Below are 17,684 nucleotides of genomic sequence, written 5' to 3' on the forward strand. Positions count from 1 at the left end.
TAAGTGACCCTGATCCTATGGATATGAGTGTGCTTTTTGACTCAATATCCACTAGGGGGGAAATAAGCAAAAGAGAGTATAAATGAGAATGGAGAGCAAGAGTGAGTGAACTTTCTGGAGAACTGGATCCCATGACCTGGTAGTGTGGGGGGACAGTGCTCTTACCTGAGGCAAATCCCAGAATAACCACAGCCATCAGCCAGCAGAAGCGCATTAAGTCTCCAAAAATCATCTACAGGAAAGGGAAGGGGAGGGAGGTTGGAATGACCCTTCTCTACCTGCTTCTCTGCAGCTATCCTGCTAAACTGGAGGCCACCTAGCTCCATCTCCTCCCTTTGTCTGGAAAGGACTTATTGCTGAAGCCAGAGGAATCTTTGGGGAAGGCACTGACCTTCTGTATCATGATGGTGAAGGGACCAAGCATCTGGAATCCTCGAGCGAAGTACATAACACTGCACCAACCCAGCACCAGGGCAATGGACATGGGCACCATCTCCCCGTTCATGTTGGAGAGCCGCATCACCATGGTCACCAGCACCATGCAGGCATAGGTGATGCTTGGGGGAGGGGGCAGGGAACAAGGAGTGAGAGAGGAAATATTCCAGGTCTCCTCTAGCATGGTGATGAGTTGGGTGGTACCCACTCAGGCTTAGTCCTTACACCCAAAACACACATATAAGCCCACTGGGCAAAAAATCCCTAGAAGTGAGAGTCAGCTGAAGTCTAGGTCCCAAAGAGTGAATGGGGACCTGGAACAATTCTGGCAAGGGAAGACATGGGACTGAAAGGAAGAGACACTCACATGATGACATGGAACGGTCCCCCAAGGATAGTCTGTCCAAAATAGCGAGAAGCACCAACCCTGAAGATGTCCGGGATCTGGGAAAAGGCCAGTAAAACAAAAAGACAATGTGGACTGCAGTTCAGTCTGGGGCCCCAGGTGGATGGCCTCAGCTTGGACCCTGGTTGTACTTCACCTCCAGGAGCAGGATGATCACAGCCCCCGTGATGGTCACCAGTTCCCCCACCAGACGGATCTTATCCTGCTGAGTCACATAGGCCTCCTGTGGGAGTAAATTCGGAGTAAGAAGTATTTTTTGATGGATTGAGAATCAAGTCTTTTGGGGCAGGTAGTCTAAAGCAACTAAAGTCCATCCCAGATGAAGCAAAGTTCCCCTTACCACTACCATTACCCTCCTCCCCTGCCATTGTATTTGTCAATTGTGCTTAATTCTATGACCAGGCCATTAACCTATGTATTCAAGGCTTAATATACATTCTAAATAACTTGAGCAAATGACTATAATATATATTATGAGTGGTAATTTATGATGTGTGTACCAAGGGGCTGAAATCACATTTCACAGCATCAAGCTAAGAAGACTAAACCAACAGGAAGAGGCATTATTGGCTTGGGATGGCTTTGGCTATGCTGAAAGTCCAACTTTTCCAATCTCATGTGGTCTTTGGAAGGTAGACTACTCTATAAACACCTCACAGAATTCAGATTCCAGAATAGGCCCAGAATCTGCCAGTTTTAGCAGAACCTTGAATAAGGCACTAAACCTCTCTGAGTTTGAGGTTTCTCATCTATAAAAATGGAGACTCTAATGCTTATTCCTAGCATTCCTGGATAATGCTTATTCCTAGTTATTGTGGATATTAAATTAGAGGATATAATCCTGAATAATGCTTATTCCTAGTTATTGTGGATATTAAATTAGAGGATGTATCTGGATGTACTTTATGAGCCATAAATCACTATAGATATATTTATGATTATATTATGATGTGGTAATATAGAAAAGGTCAGAAAAGAGGGTTAGAGACACTGAATGGATTTTAGTTTTGAGGAAGGGTCCCCATCTTATCCTGAGCAGTAGGTGTAGAAGGTACAGCCCTAAGGTCAAGATAAAAGAAGACCATCCTTCTTCTGGGCATGTTGTTTCACAGTAAAAGGCTTACAACATTATGCACGTGTAGTGAAAGAATGCTGCAATACTGATCCTCAACTTTTGGAGGGTTATGGAGAATATCATTAAGACTGTGGACCCTCTTACCAGAAAACTGTGTTCATATATATGTCATCCCCACATGAAATGTACAAATAATTTCAACACATTCAGGTACACTTCAAAATTTTAGGAAATCTCTTCTCTAAGGTCACCTCTCTGAGTAGTGCACCCAAGAACGGAGTTGAGAGTCCCTGAGGCCAGTGGGAAAGTTGATGATCTAAACTAGGAAGGATGTGATCCCTCATTAGGCATAAGGAATGCTAATCATCTCTGCTCTGCTGATAAACTGGAACCTCTGAGCATCCCTCAGCAGGCTACTTGGAGTGTGTATTCACTGGTCCAGTGAGAGGCATAGTTTTGAAATAGGAAGAGATGCTATGTAGTAGGAGGTGATCTATGATATAAAGAAGGTATCCACCAGGACCCCCACAGATATTCAGAAACTGACACCTCAGTAGAAGACAAGGATATAACCTTTATGGAAGAGTAGAACCAGACTTACCAACAGAGGGTGAAAATGTTTCAGGTAAATCATATGAGACCAGGAGAGATCAAAAAAATAGCTGATGTCTATGTGGTTGGTGAGCAATGTGATCTAACAAACTTACCCGGCTAGACTTCAGTTACTTTATTGTTGATGTTGCTGCTGTTGTTGCTGTTATTGTTGTTTAGAGAATTGATGTTCTCTTGACAAACTGGTCAATTTTATTTTATCATCTAATGGGAATTTTCCCTTTTGCCTTGCTTCCAAGGAAGCTCAGAGCTTGGTTTTATTTTGTTTTGTTTTGTGTTTTGTTTAAATACTCAGCTCTAACTGAATACCCCCTCTTCTGTCAAATTCACTTCACGGGCCTCCTTCTTTTTCTTTTATCTTAATGTTCCTATAGCATCTCTCTTTAATTGTAAAACATTCCAACTCCTTTTGGAGAATCAGGTGTGAGTAGTGGAATAACTGGTAAGTATATTAAATACAGAAACAAAATAATATTAAATGTAGAAATAAAATAACCGCATATGTGTTTGTACAAAAACTTTGAATTCTTTTTAAAACTTTGTATCTTGGTTTAGTATGTCTGAAGAACTGCCACCGACCTTTCTTTCCTTGGCTCATCTATGTAAAGGAACTGTCCGTCAATAGATGAGTGGATAAAGAAGATATGGGGGATATATATATATATATATATATATATATATATATATATACAATAAAATATTATTCAACCACAAAAAAGAAGGAAATGCTGCCATTTGCAACAACATGGATGGGCCTTGAGGGCGTTATGTTAAGTAAAATAAGCCCAACAGAGAAGAGAGACACTGCATGGTACCACTTATATGTGGAATCTTAAAAAAAAAAAAAAGAAAGAAAGAAAAGAAAGAAAGAGAAAAAAAGTCAAAATCCCAGAAACAGAGTGTAGAAAAGGGACGGTGGGGTGAAAGAAATAGGGAGAAGTTGGTAAAAAGGCACAAACTCTCAGCTATAACATGAATAGGCTCCAAGAATCTAATGTAAAACATGACTGTAGTTAATTACACTGCATTATATAATTGAAATTTGCTAAGAGAATGGAACTTAATTGTTCTCATCAAAAACAAAGGAAGAAGATAAATATGTGAGGTGATGAGTGTGTTAATGAACTAGATGGTGGGGATCCTTTCATGGTGTGTACATATTCCAAATAACCGCAATGTATACTTTAGGAAACTTGCAATTTTCTTTGTCAATTATACATCAATAAAGATGAAAAAATAAAGGAACTATTGGGCTTTTAAAACACTTTGTTTTTCTTTTGATTTTAAAGGAATTCTAGTGTTTCACACCATGTGTTTAACGTAGGCTCTCGGTTAGGAATAGATACTCTTTTGTTTGTAAAATCTTTCAGAAAGATTTTAGTGGTTTAAAAATGGACAGGAGTGGGGCACCTGGGTGGCTCAGTTGGTTAAGCGTCCAACTCTTGATTTCAGCTCAGGTCATGATCTCGTGGTTTGTGAGGTCAGGCTCTGCGCTGACAGTGCAGCGCCTGCTTGGGTTTCTCTCTTTCTCTCTCCCGCTCTCTCTCTCTCTCTCTCTCTGCCTCTCCCTCTCTCTCAAAATAAATAAATAAACATTTAAAAAACGGGCAGGAACATTGAATTTTATAAATGACTTACTGGTGTCTATTGAACTGATGATAAGAATTTCCTCTTAATTAACTACCTTTGTGAATTGAACCCTAAACTTAAACTGGTAAATGAGTTTTCCCTTGAATTTTGAGAATTTTATTCTCTGGAGATTGTATTCGAGATTTTCTGTCTCTGTTGAAAGGCTGATCCACAGCTTTTGGGATGTGTGGTCTTTCTGAAAGGATTTTGGAATCAAGGTCATGTTTGACAAAATAAAGTAGAAGAGGCACTCATTCTCAAGGTCCTATACATTCAGTCTCTCAATTCTCTCTCAAAGACTTCCCCCGTCCATTCTCAAGTCACAGCACTACGCCCTTAATGCAAACCTGCAGCATCTGTCATCTGGTTTACCATGAAACCATTTCCCCTCGTTCAACCCACCATCCACCATGCTTCTGGACTGGTCTTTCTAAAATGCAAATAGCATCACATGGCTGAGCTGCTCACTACCATTCCTAGTTCCCTGAAGTCTTCAAAATAGAAATGAAGGGGAGATAAGATTGGAGGGCACTCTCTAGATCTTTACCATAGCAGAAATTCCAAATATTCCAACAATAATCCCATTATATTCCAATAATGTATACATTTAATTAATGAATAAAGATGGAAGCATATTATTCAGTAGCGTGGAGACAGCAACAGGAATGAAAACTTGAAGAGGTAAAACCTGGGTTACCTCCAGGGAATAAGACATTGGGTCAGGAGAGGCCCCCACACTGCTGCTCTTCATTATACCTGCCATGTGATTTTCAAGTCATGTGCATGTGTTCTTCTAATTCTTTTGATTAGATGAGAATAAAGAACAATAAGACCCAGACTAGCAAACGTGATGTACAGAAGCCTTGCTGGTCTGGCTTCTCCTCTGTGTCCCCATATTCTGTGTGATGCTCTGGGCACATTGAACTATTGGGGTTCTCAGGTTTTAAGTCAGGCCTTTGCATGGACTGTGCCCTTTTCTTAGAATGCCTTCCTCCATGAGTTTACTGGCTCACATCTACTTAAGCCTTAAGACTCAGGTCACAGCATTCCTCCTGGGCCTCCTTTCCTGCCCCTCCACACCCCGCTCAGGGGCTCTCCCATTGGCACATGGCACCACTCTGCTTACATACCTCACCCAGCACACTGCAATCTTTTCATAAAGACCACAAATGCCTCGCCGGTAATCTCAGAGTCCCCCGAGAGCAGGGACGTACTACTCCTTTTTACCCACAATGCACCATGTAGTGGATGTTCCATTGATTTGAAAGAAAGAAGGAAGGAAAAGAGGGGATAAGAAGGCAGGTGCAAGCTGACCATGATCAGAAAGTTGCAAAGGGGAGATAAAGACAGAATCGGGAAGTGGGACTGGGAAACCTCTCTGGAGGCATATGGGGAAAAGGTCACAATGAATTAGGCCTTTTCAGGATTTCCATATTCGTAGCTCAAGGTCACCTAAGCAAGCCTGGCTAATAATGCACTGAGAAAATACTCCACCCCACTCTAAAAATAAATGTCTTTCAATAATGACTGGAATTCTTTACATCATCATATGGCTTGCAATTTTCAGAGTTGTCAACAGCCAAATCCCCTGAGGAGGCTGATCATTCATACTTCATTGTGAGCCTAATGGCCTTGCTCTCATTTACCAGCTGACTGAGCTCATTGCCTTGAAGGAAATGCCCAGAGCGGGTGGGCATAGCAGAGTCAAAGTCACCTGAACCACTCAGAGACAGGCAGGGAGCATGAGCCACCCAGAGGAGGTGGGAAGACAGCAGAAACAGTGGTCAAATTCCAGTCCTAGACCTTCTCTACCTCCCCAAGACCCCAGCTTGCAAAGGAATGAAGTGCCCAGAAAGAGTCCTGCTGGCTAATAATGAGGAGTTTCAGGGATTTCTAACCAGGCTGCCCCTCACACTCCATGTCCCTTGTCTTGCAGGGACAGATCAATTGCATCTGGACACAGGTGAGTGTGGGTAGCTCTCAAAGCCTGGGGACACGAGTTTCTCACGTAGTGGGTCCACTAAGAAAGAACACTGGTGTTTGGCACATCACTCTGGACAGAGAAATGACCTCAGTTGGTATTTAAAGGTGAAGTTCTGAGATAAAGCTGACCAAAATCCCAATTCCAGTGATGCTCTTACTAGCTGAGTGTCTTTGCCAAAGTACTTAAGCTCTCTGGCTTCAGATTCACTGTCTTTAAAGTGGTGATGATTTTCTTTAATTATTAGGATATCTATATGGATTAAATGATCTAATGCTTTGTCATCCAAAATGTGGTTCATAGAATTACAACATCAGCATTCCCCCAAAGCTAGTTAGGAATCTCAGGTCTCACTGGAGCTTTATTGTCAGAATCTGCGGAAATAAAATTTATTTATAAAAAATAAATCTATTTTTTATTTTACTTATTTTAATATTTATTTATTTATTTTTGAGAGAGAGAGAGAGAGAGAGAGCAGGGAGGGGAAGAGAGAGGAGACAGAGAATCACAAGCAGGTTCCGTGCTGTCAGCACAGATCCCAAGAAAGAGCTCAAACTCACAATCTGTGAGATCACGACATGAGGTGAAATCAAGAGTCAGGTGAATAACTGACTGAGCCACCCAGGTGCCCCTTTATTTTCTATTTTAGAGAGAAAGGGAGCACTCACACAAGCAGAAGAGAGGGGCAGAGGGCGAGAGAGAGAGTGCAAGTAGGGGAGAGGGGCAGAGGGAGACATGAGAGAGCATCTTAAGCAGGCTCCATGCTCAGCATGGAGCCCGACACGGGGCTCCATCCCACAACCCTGGAATAATGATCTGAGCCAAATCAAGAGTTGGACACTCAACTGACTAAGCAGCCCAGGAACCTCCTAGAATCTGCATTTTAACCAGCTCCCCCAAGCACTGATAAATGCATGTAAAGTGCACAAAGCAAGCACTACGTTTGATGCTCAGTTAGATGCTATTTTCACCTACCAGGCTCCCTACTTCTCCTCGCCTCTTTTCTTCTTTAATTTGCTGTGCTTGTCTCACAGTAAGTTGGTTAGGAACGCTGAACAAAGTTGTGTAGAGCTGGAGGTCAGTTGGGTTTTTCAAATAGCTGTGGTGCTTTGGGTTTTTCAGAGCTTGTGAGGAGTAACGATGTGAAAAGATCAATCCCACTGACCATGACAGGTAGAGGACAATTTCTTTTTTTTCGCACAAAGCAAATATTTAATAAATTATTTCTGAATTATTCAATTTGTTTGCTGTCTTCTTAGTTATTCTTTCTTACGGCAGGGTTACTTTCTATCATTCTTTTAAAACATTTTAATTCTAGTTTAGTTAATATATAGTGTTAAATCAGTTGCAGGAGTACAATATGGTGATTCAACAATTCTATACATCACCCAGGGCTCATCAAGATAGATGAACTCTTATTCCTCCATTTTACCCATCCCATCTGCTAACTATCTGTTTGTCTTCTGTAGTTAAGAGTGGGTTTTTTTCTTTTCTTTTTGGTTTATCTCTTTTTTTCTTTTGTTTTGTTTCTTAAATTCCACCTTTGGGTGACATCACAAGGTATTTGTCTTTCTCTGACTGGCTTATTTCTCTTGGCATGATACTCTCAAGCTCCATCCACATCATTGCAAATGGCAAGATTTCATGCTTTTAAATGAACGGAAACCTATGAGTCGTTCCTGCCACAGTCTTCTCCTTTCTTCCCTGCACCAAATCCATTGTACGGTAGTGATGCCAACCCCCAGCACATCCCCAGGCCAACCCACCATTATCTCTCACTTGCCGAACTAGAACAGCCTCTTTACTAGTCTCCCCACATCCACCGGGCCCCTTCAAATCTGTTCTCCATCCTACGCAGACATTTTTCTAAACCAGAAGTCCTGTCAAGTCCCTCCCCTAGTTAAAGTCCTTCTGAGGGGCACCTAGGTGGCTCAGTTGGTTGGGTGACTGACTGCAGCTCGGTCATGATCTCACAGTTTGTGAGTTTGAGCCCTACATCAGGCTCTGTGCTGACAGCTCAGAGCCTGGAGCCTGCTTCGGGTTCTGTGTCTTCCTCTCTCTTCTCCTTCCCCTGTCTTGTGTTCTCTCTATCAAAAATAAATAAACACCAAAAAAAAAAAATTTTAAATCCTTCTCAGCTTCCCATTACCTTTGAGATAGAGAGTAAAATCTTCAATATGGCCTACAAGGCACTTCACGATTTGAGAAGGATCCACGTGGACAATCTCATCCGGAAGCCCTCACCGCGGCTCCTGTGTTCTAGCTCTTCTTTCAGTCCTCAGATGTTGGCAAAGTTCTTCCTGCCTCAGGGCTTTTGTGTATCCATTCTTTCTGCCTAGAACTAACTTTTCACCTCTAACTGGTATCCAGCTCTCTCAGCTTAGGTGTCTTCCTCAGGGAAACCTTCTCTGGCTTTTCAGCATGCCCAGGCGCCTGCTGTAAGCTCTCTTAGCATCCTGTCCTTTTCCTTACCAGAGGAAAAAATATTGTGAATTGTAACAATGATGGATTGTAATGAAATATCTATTCCTTTAATTAATGTACACCAGTCTGTAGACTGCAAAAGGGCAGAGAGATAGTGTGTATTTTGCTCAGACCATGTTGAATTTCTAACACCTATAACAATGTCTAGGTTCGGTAGGCAGAGGAGAGATGGAGGAAATCTTCAGGAGACAAAAAGGAAATTTGATAAGAGAGCAATGCCCTTTTGCTAAACAGCACATCAGGAATCTAAAGGACCAGAGTGATTGACTTAAGACTGGAAAGTTAGAGACGAATAGATACCCGAAATGGAAGCCAGTAGTTCTCAGCCCTGGCTGAATATTACGATCACTCAGAGAGTTCTTAAAAATACCATCAATGGACATTCTGATTTATTAGGTGTGGTGTAGCTTAGGAACCAGTGTTTTCACCAGCTTCCCTTCTTGGTGAAAAGTCACTGACCTAGTAAGAGATAGGATCTGTGCAGGGCCAAATAACTATTTGGTTTCAAAGTCAGGACTAAAACCCAAGCCACCTGACTCCCACACTTTGAACTTTCTGCTCCCATAGAAACCCAAGAGAACTAGGACTGCAATGCATGTCATTCTGCCTAAACCAACTAGACATTGAATGGAGGTAGGAGATCAATCCAGTTAATTAATAGCGTGCTTAGGAAACTCTGGAAAAGCACAGCTTTAATGGCTGAACAATGAGGCATCTTAGAGTGAAGTAACCTCTTAAGATAGCCCCAAAACTGGACAGAGACACACTAACTCCATCCTCATGGATGTCTGCTTTTGTGTAGTTTGTTTTGTTGCATATAAATAGATGAGTTTTTCCATTCATTTCAACTGTCCTGAGAAGGTAAGGCTGGGCGGCTCTCATGGAGCACAGTAACTTCTCTGGATCCCATGAGATCCACAGAGAAAATTCTTCTGTGACTGAGAGCCCTGTGCATCCAATTTATTAGTATAATTGGATATTAAACTATTCATTTGTCTAAGATAAATCCCCATGGGCCAACTAACATGTCAACAACTGCATGAATCAAGTTAAGGGGTGTCTGGGTGGCTCCGTCAGTTAAGCACAACCTTGGCTCACGTCATGATCTCATGGTTTGTGAGTTTGAGCCCCACATCAGGCTCTGAGCTGACAGTGTGGAGCCTGCTTGGGATTTTCTGTCTCCTCTCTCTCTGCCCCTCCCCCAGCTCACATACTCTCTCTCTCTCTCTCAAAATAAATAAATAAACATTTTTTTTTAATCTTGCTTGGGATTCTCTCTCTCCCTTTCTCTCCCTGCCCCTCCCCCACTCATGCTCCCATGCTCTTTTTCTCTCAAAACAAATAAATAAACTTTAAAAAATCAAACCAAGGCACACTTGGTGCATTTTCATTGCTCTAAGACTCTCAAGTAATATAAAGTAGGAAAAAAAGAGAATTTCCTATTATTTAATAAGTCCAGTACATCATGAAATCAGGATCTTTCAGATCATGGTGATCAGCTGAGAAGCCCGTGATATTATCCAGATTGATTTATTTACTGAATAAGAGGACCCAGATATTCCATAAATTCAGGACAAGGCTCAAGGGGTAACACCAAACAACAGGGACCTTCCATTGGTGGTCTTTGCTACCCGATCCTCTTATAAGACCATTTGTAACCCTTAGCCTCTCTCCCCTGACCAAGAAAAGAATATTTGAAAGTCAATAGTCTTCTATTTGGGTTAAAGTAGCTATTATCTAAGTGAAAGACAAAAGGGTAAAAGTGGTACCAGGGAAGAATGGAAGGAAAGAGGAAAGAAAAGAGAAGGATGGGGAGGTTGTCTTAGCTAAAACTATGCTTCACCTAGTCCTGAGGCAAGGGGAGGGGATCTTCCTAATATAGACTATCTGGGTCAAAAAACATGTTAGTCCTGTCCTGAACAGAAAGGGGCACATAGGGAGGAGACTTAGAGTACTCAATTGCTCAGTTATCACCCAATTCTCAGGCCAGAACGTTATCTACAATCTAAATCCAGAAAATCCCTAGGTAAGCTTGAGACAAAGGGGGACTGGGAGAACAACACATCTGGGAAATAGGGCCTAGAATGTTGGAAAAGCCCAGTCACCCTCAGCTCATTCATGGGTGTGCCTTTTCCCCATTTCTAGTTTCCCACCCATCTCACTCGGCCGTCTTCTCAGTGTCCTTACTTCCCCCTGTGTGGGTTCCACACCAGAGCCAGCCTTTGTGCCCAATTTGAGATGCATGGAATACAACCTCCCCCCAGCACACTGGTGCCCGCCATAACAGGGCAGCCACTCCACACTCAGGATCATCCTCTCTGGGCAGCAAACCCTCCTTTGTCAGAGACAGGCTCTGTATACACGAGCACGCTGAATATATACTGAGAGGCAGTTACAGGAGCAAGCGAGGTGGAGTGTTGTGACCAACTCTGCGGTTTAATGAGGCTCTGCCCTGTTGTTTCTCTGTGTATCCCACTCTCTCTGGCCTAACTTGACTCGGGGTTTTTGTTCCTAGACGAAGCAAGCAACTTATGTTCTCTTTCTGACCCGAACTACCCCTCTTCCTAGCCGAGGCTGCGCCATACCTGTGGCTGGCCCATCCTCCATGGAACATAAATCTCCAGTCACCTAGCTCTTACTCACCTGGCAAAATCCTTCTTTTGCCTTCTGCCCACATACCTGCACCCACCTTTGGCTATTTCAGGTCCCCGGGACAAAAACTGTGGTTAGCCACGAACTGTAAACCAACCCAAAGTAGCCACACTCATTGACTGTAGATGCTCAGGGGCTCCCATTAGAGCCTACTAATGCCGTCACCCGAGAAGGAGAGTTTGCTCCCATCAACAGCAGACTCTTACGGCTACTCTACACCTCTGCCCAGCCATCCTTACCACCCTGGGTCTCTGAACAACACTACAGAATGGCAAGCCCACAGGCATAAAAGGAGCCTCAGAAATTATTTACTTCAACCTGCTACTTAATCCAGGGACCTTGTGCAGGGGACCTGACAGGTGGTCTGACAGCTGACACAGGATTGCCAATGCCCTCATGTTGACAGTACACAGAAGAGAGGGCAGGCCAGGAGGGACGTCTGTGTTGCCCTAACAGACCAGAAATGGACTCAGAAATGTACTTGGAGTATGATTTTCCTCCCTTTTGAACAATAGGGCTTGCGAATTATAAGGAAGTTCACAAATGTATGGTGTTCGTAACAACAAGTATTCTTTCAGGGTTAGCGAGAAAAACCACAGGTCCCTGGGTAAGTGTGTTTTTCACTCATTAAGCTCCCTTTTTGGTCGGCTATCTCATGCCAAATTTCTGTCTGCGTGACCAGGAGCCTGTAGCCGCTGGAGCCCAGTGAGTAGTGCCTTTCCTGGGTAGGTATCCTTCAGGCGTCCAGCACCAGCACCCCGCACTCCCACTCCCTTCCATCCCTTTCCAGGAAGAGTCACCTGCAGCAGTTTCTGCTGGAGGACTGTGTTGTCCCGGGGATCTGTGCGGTTGCCCAAGCGGAACTTGAGGGGGCGGTAGATGCAGCAGGCGGTGAAACAGATCATATAGAGCATGTACAAGGCACCCAGAATGTGAAAGTACCGCTGTCCGTATCTCTTCCACTTGAGGCTCACCAGCTCTTTCACTGGGGTCTGGTCCAGGATCTGGCGAGCCTACCATGGAAGCAGTGCATAGGTTGGGGGACAGGGGGTGACTGGCACGGTGAGGAGTGCTGGATTTCCCACCAGGTCCCAGAGGGCAGCGCAACAACAGCATCATCACCATTCATTCTGTTAAAGAAGTAAGCACGAGACGCCAGAACCCCAATGAGGCTTTGAGGGATGAGCACTAGTTAGTAGAAAGAAGGGGGAGTTAGAGATCGGTCCATGAGCAGCAGCAGTCGCCAAGGCAGCCAGGCGAGAGAGGTGGTCATCTGCAAACGAGGTGCATCTGGGGACGTGAGAGGACCCGTGGGGAGTGGTGGGCAGGAGTTGTAAGGGGTGACGTAGATAAGAGGCAGACCATCAGGTATTGGGAGCACAGTGAGGAGTTTGAATTATCTTTCTGAATGCAATAGGGAGCACAGGGGGTTCAAGCAAGGAAGTGGTCCTATTTTCTCTGCAAGTCTTAGGCACTGGAGGGGAGCGGTAGAGGCACAGAAAGTTGGATGAGGCAACCATCTAAGCCCCCGCGGCAGGCTGGAGTCTGACGGAAGTACACAGCAAGGGGTTAAGCACAAATGAGAGTGGGGGGTAGAGGGAATGAAGCATCTGAGAAAGTAAGAAAAGGCAAAAGTCAAACCATAGCTGTAGGAATGAACCATTAGCCAACAGAATACCTTTTCTGCTGAACCCAGAGGGAAGGAGAGATGGTGGGCAGTTTCTGATATATTTGGCAGCTCAAGGCAGGAAGTAGGAGGAGCCCGATTTTTGCGGAGAGCCTCAATTTTTGCCATAATGTAGGAGTCTGGGCTTTGAGGGAACTAAGGGGGGAAGGCTATGAGAGATGTAAAAGGGACTAGGAATTTTGAAGGAAAGGAAAAGTAGCTGACTAAGACAAGAATAAAACCTGGAGGAGAACACTGAGAGCTCACTGAAACCGGACATCAAGGATTTATGTCAGCACAGTTCACACAGCAGGATTGGCGTTCTAATTCCTAAGAAATCCTGATAGAAGTTTATCTGCTTCCAGGAATATTCTCTGAGTAAGATCACATAAAGTGACCTTTCAAGTTCTCTCTTACTAATGATTGTCTACATTTTATGGCCTTATAAAGGTTCTTAGGAAATTGTCAGGTTGCAGATAAACAACAGAAATTCTATCTTGCCACTATTTTGGAAGTTCCTGAGGACCCGAAGCATTTGCTCCTTGCTCCTAGAGTCTTCGACAAATTTTCCCTTCCTACCGTTCACTCAATTCAGTACTATCAGAATGGCACACGTGTTTCCTGCTCTCTGGGGAGCTCTCTTTCCCCTCCTCTTCCTGGTGAATTCCAGCTCCCCTAGAAGACCCAGCTCAAGCCCTTCTTCTGTGACATCTTCCCTGGCCCATCCAGGACAAGTCACTTGACCTCAGTGTTGCTGCCACTGTGCATGGTGCAGACTCCTATGGTGGCATACGTTGTACTCCATTGCACTTACTGAGGACAGGGAGTGGGGTGAGAGGAAGCAGACAGGAACTATGATTGATTTATTTCTGTACTCTCAGTTCCTTATACAGCAGCTGGGACTCAGAAGGTCCTCAGTGTGCTGAATGAATGAATGAATGAATGCTAGGAAGCGGCTTCCGTTTGGAGAGTCCCTCACCTAAAAGGTTAGTATGAGAAAGGTAAGCAGAAAGGGCTGGAGCTGGGCAGAGGGAGAACACAGTCAGACTGGACTTTTCTCCCAAAGGCTCCATGGTTCGGTTCTCATCTCCATTTATTATAAAGCAGGGAAGTGTCTGGAGCCCAGGATGTAAGCAAATGGACAGGCTTTGCTCAGACACTTGACAGCCCCTGGTCATCTGTGGCACCCATACCTCTCGCTTCTTGGAGGAAATCACCAGCTCTAGAAAGGACATGTCCTCCCCCCAGGAGTCGATCTCGGTGAGGTCGTAGAGAGTGGAGGTCAGCGGCCCGTAGGTCCACTGGATGTGCTTCCGCTTCTGCATCAGGTGCTGGAACATCTGAGAAGACACGGTGGTGAGTCGGAGGGTCAGTGTGAGAAGCTGGGCCGGGGGGTCTCCACCGCTGACGACGGCTACGGCCCGCTCCTTGCGACTGACGGACAGTTAGTTGCGTGAGCCTCCTTTTTTCTGGTTGTCTTTCTTTCCCACACACCCTATAAGGATCTGAAAGAGGAGGACGGGCAAAGGGAACAGAACGCCGGGCTCCCAGAGCACATGTCCTAAAGCGACATTCTCAAAGCCTCCCGCCCAGGGGTCCCTGAGGCTGAACATTTAGCGACAGAGTATGGAGGAAGGGGCCCCACCCTCCGGGCAGTTGGGCACCAAGGGTCTTTGAAAGGCCGCCATGGGGCCAGGGGAGTGTCCCTCACCACGGTGTTGCCCTCCACTCCGGCCAGCTTGAAGGGGGTGAGACCCTGGTGATTGGGCACGAGGTCCAGGGACTGCAGGTGGTCCCTGCGCCCATCATAGGACAGCAGCAGGTTGTACATCTGGCAGGCAAAGGTCTTGTTGGGCTGCAGGACGAGGATGTGCAACACGGTGTTTCCTGGGGGAGGACGCGGGCGTCACGTGGCCGTTGCGCTGAAGTCCCCGCTGATGCCCTGCCCGACCTGGGGTGGCCCCTGCCCTTCCGGCCCCCAGCTCTTACCCAGGGAGTCCTGGGCCCGGATGTCAGCTCCATGCTCAATGAGCAGCCTCACCATCTCCTCACTGCCCACGCAGGCAGCAAAGGACAAGGGGTGCTCCCCTGTGGACACAGAAGGCTCGCTGCCGTGAGGGCCCGATGGGCTGGGGGATGGGCAGCGTCCCCGAGTGACTGCCTCCTTGCCCTCGCGTGGCAGCTCTGGGCTCGGGGACGCTCGTCAGCAGAAGCAGAGGCAGGGACGGAGCACGCGGCGCGGGGAGGCTTGGCTCTGGCCTGAAACCCTGGAAGGCCCAGCTGCTTCCGGCCCTCCTCGGCCCGCCCTCCCTTTGCTCTTGCCCACCTCCCCATGTCCCTTCCTCCCAGCCCCGGCCCCGCTCTCACCAAAGTAGATGAGGTTGCGGGGGCTGCGGCGGAACGCCGTGCCTGTGGCTCTCGCAGACACGCTGGCCCCGTGGGCAAGCAGGGCTCTCACCAAGTTCACGTTCTGGTTCACGATGGCTATGTGCAGGGCGGTCTGACCTGGCCCAGAGAGAGAGAGACGTCTCAGTGATGGGGCTGTCCCCAATTCTTCCAAGGACACAACATCTCACTGGCAGGCAGGAGGTCCCTGACAGGTCCTGGCATAGATTTCTGCCCTTGGCTTAGCACAGTGGCCTGAGACTCAGGGCAATTTGTCTCACAGGCTGTCCACCTCACTGTCCCCACCTCTTGACTGTTGTGGGTAGGGTGTACATGGAATCACTGTAATGTTGTTATAAGAGAAAGAAACAGAGTTTTGTCCTACAGGGAACATGAGAGGAGTTGAAAGGAAAGGAAACAGTGAATGGCTAAATAAAGTCACATATGCTTGCAATCCCAGACTTCAAGCTGTATTACAAAGTTATAATCATCAAGACAGTATGGTACTGGTACATGAACAGACACATAGATCAATGGAACAGAATAGAGAACCCGGAAATGAACCCACAAATGTATGGCCAACTAATCTTTGACAAAGCAGGAAAGAATATCCAATGGTAAAAAGACAGTGTCTTTAGCAAATGGTGCTGGGAAAACTGGACAGCAACATGCAGAAGAATGAACCTTGACCACTTTCTTACACCATACACAAAAATAAACTCAAAACAGATGAAAGACCTAAAGATAAGACAGGAAGCCATCCAAATCCTAGTGGCAAAAACAGGCGACAACCTCTTTGACCTCAGCTGCAGCAACTTCTTACTCGACATGTCTTGGGAAGCAAGGGAAACAAAAGCAAACATGAACTATTGGGACCTCACCAAGATAAAAACCTTCTGCACAGTGAAGGAAACAATCAGCAAAACTAAAAGGTAACCAACAGAATGGGAGAAGATATTTGCAAATGACATCTCAGATAAAGGGTTAGTATCCAAAATCTATAAAGAACTTATCAAAATCAATACCCAAAAAACAAATAATCCAGTGAAGAAAGGAGCAAAAGACATGAATAGACACTTTTTCAAAGAAGACATCCAGATGGCCAACCGACACATGAAAAAATGCTCAACATCACTCATCATCAGGGAAATACAAATCAAAACCACAATGAGATACCACCTCACACCAGTCAGAATGGCTAACATTAACAATTTAGTTAGGCAACGACAGATGTTGGCAAGGATGGGGAGAAAGAGAAACCTTTTTTTAAAATGTTTATTCATTTCTGAGAGACAGAGCACTAGAGGTGGAGGGGCAGAGACAGAGGGAGACACAGAATTTGAAGCAGGCTCTTGGCTCTGAGCTATAAGCACAGACCCCGATGTGGGACTCAGACTCACCAGCCGCGAGATCATGACCTGAGCTGAAGTTGGACACTTAATCAACTGAACCACCCACGTGCCCCAAATAGGAATCATTTTGCACTGCTGGTGGGATTGCAGACTGGTGCAGCCACTCTGGAAAACAGTGTGAAGGTTCTTCAAAAAATTAAAAATAGAACTACCTTATGACCCAGCAATTGCACTACTAGGTATTTATCCAAAGGATGCAGGAGCACTGATTCAAAGAGGCACATGTACCCCAATGTTTATAGCAGCACTATCAACAATAACCAAAGTATGGAAAGGACCCAAATGTCCATCGACTGATGAATGGATAAAGAAGATGTGGTACCAGGGCGCCTGGGTGGCTCAGTCGGTTAAGCGGCCGACTTTGGCTCAGGTCATGATCTCACGGTCCGTGAGTTCGAGCCCCACGTCGGGCTCTGTGCTGACAGCTCGGAGCCTGGAGCCTGTTTCAGATTCTGTGTCTCCCTCTCTCTGACCCTCCCCCGTTCATGCTGTCTGTCTCTGTCTCAAAAATAAAATAAACGTTAAAAAAAATTTAAAAAAAAAGATGTGGTATATATATATATATATATATATATATATATATATATATATACATACAATGGAATATTATTCAGTGATCAAAAAGAAAGAAATCTTGCCATTTGTAACAACATGGTTGGAACTAGAGGGTATTATGCTAAGAGAAATAAGACAAAAACAAATATCATGTGACTTCACTCATATGTAGAATTTAAAATACAAAACATAAGGGATGGGAAGCAAAAATAACATAAAAACAGAGATGGAGACAAACCATAAGAAAGTCTTAAATACAGAGAACACACTGAGGGTTGCTGGTGGGGAGTTGGGTGGGGGGATGGGCTAAATGGATGATGGGCATGAAGGAGGGCATTTGTTGGAATGAGCATTGGGTGTTACGTGTAAGTGATGAATCACTAAATTCTATT

General features: G+C 45.2%; 1 protein-coding gene across 1 annotated transcript in view; it reads right to left on the reverse strand.

Annotated features, from left to right (window-relative positions):
- TRPV5 (transient receptor potential cation channel subfamily V member 5) overlaps positions 1-17,684 on the reverse strand; it is a 33,282-nt gene that overhangs the window by 7,510 nt on the left and 8,088 nt on the right. Inside the window, exons 6-14 of the mRNA XM_047097580.1 lie at positions 15,308-15,445; positions 14,930-15,028; positions 14,652-14,827; positions 14,134-14,280; positions 12,075-12,287; positions 978-1,064; positions 803-879; positions 392-557; positions 166-232 (exon numbers count right to left, since the gene is read on the reverse strand). Coding sequence (XP_046953536.1) covers positions 166-232; positions 392-557; positions 803-879; positions 978-1,064; positions 12,075-12,287; positions 14,134-14,280; positions 14,652-14,827; positions 14,930-15,028; positions 15,308-15,445 — 1,170 coding nt within the window. The remainder of the gene's footprint in view (positions 1-165; positions 233-391; positions 558-802; positions 880-977; positions 1,065-12,074; positions 12,288-14,133; positions 14,281-14,651; positions 14,828-14,929; positions 15,029-15,307; positions 15,446-17,684) is intronic.

This window comes from Lynx rufus, unplaced genomic scaffold, assembly GCF_022079265.1.
Source record: "Lynx rufus isolate CCGP_SWC_20201006 ecotype Redwood Valley unplaced genomic scaffold, mLynRuf1.p SCAF_4, whole genome shotgun sequence".
NCBI lineage: Eukaryota > Metazoa > Chordata > Mammalia > Carnivora > Felidae > Lynx > Lynx rufus.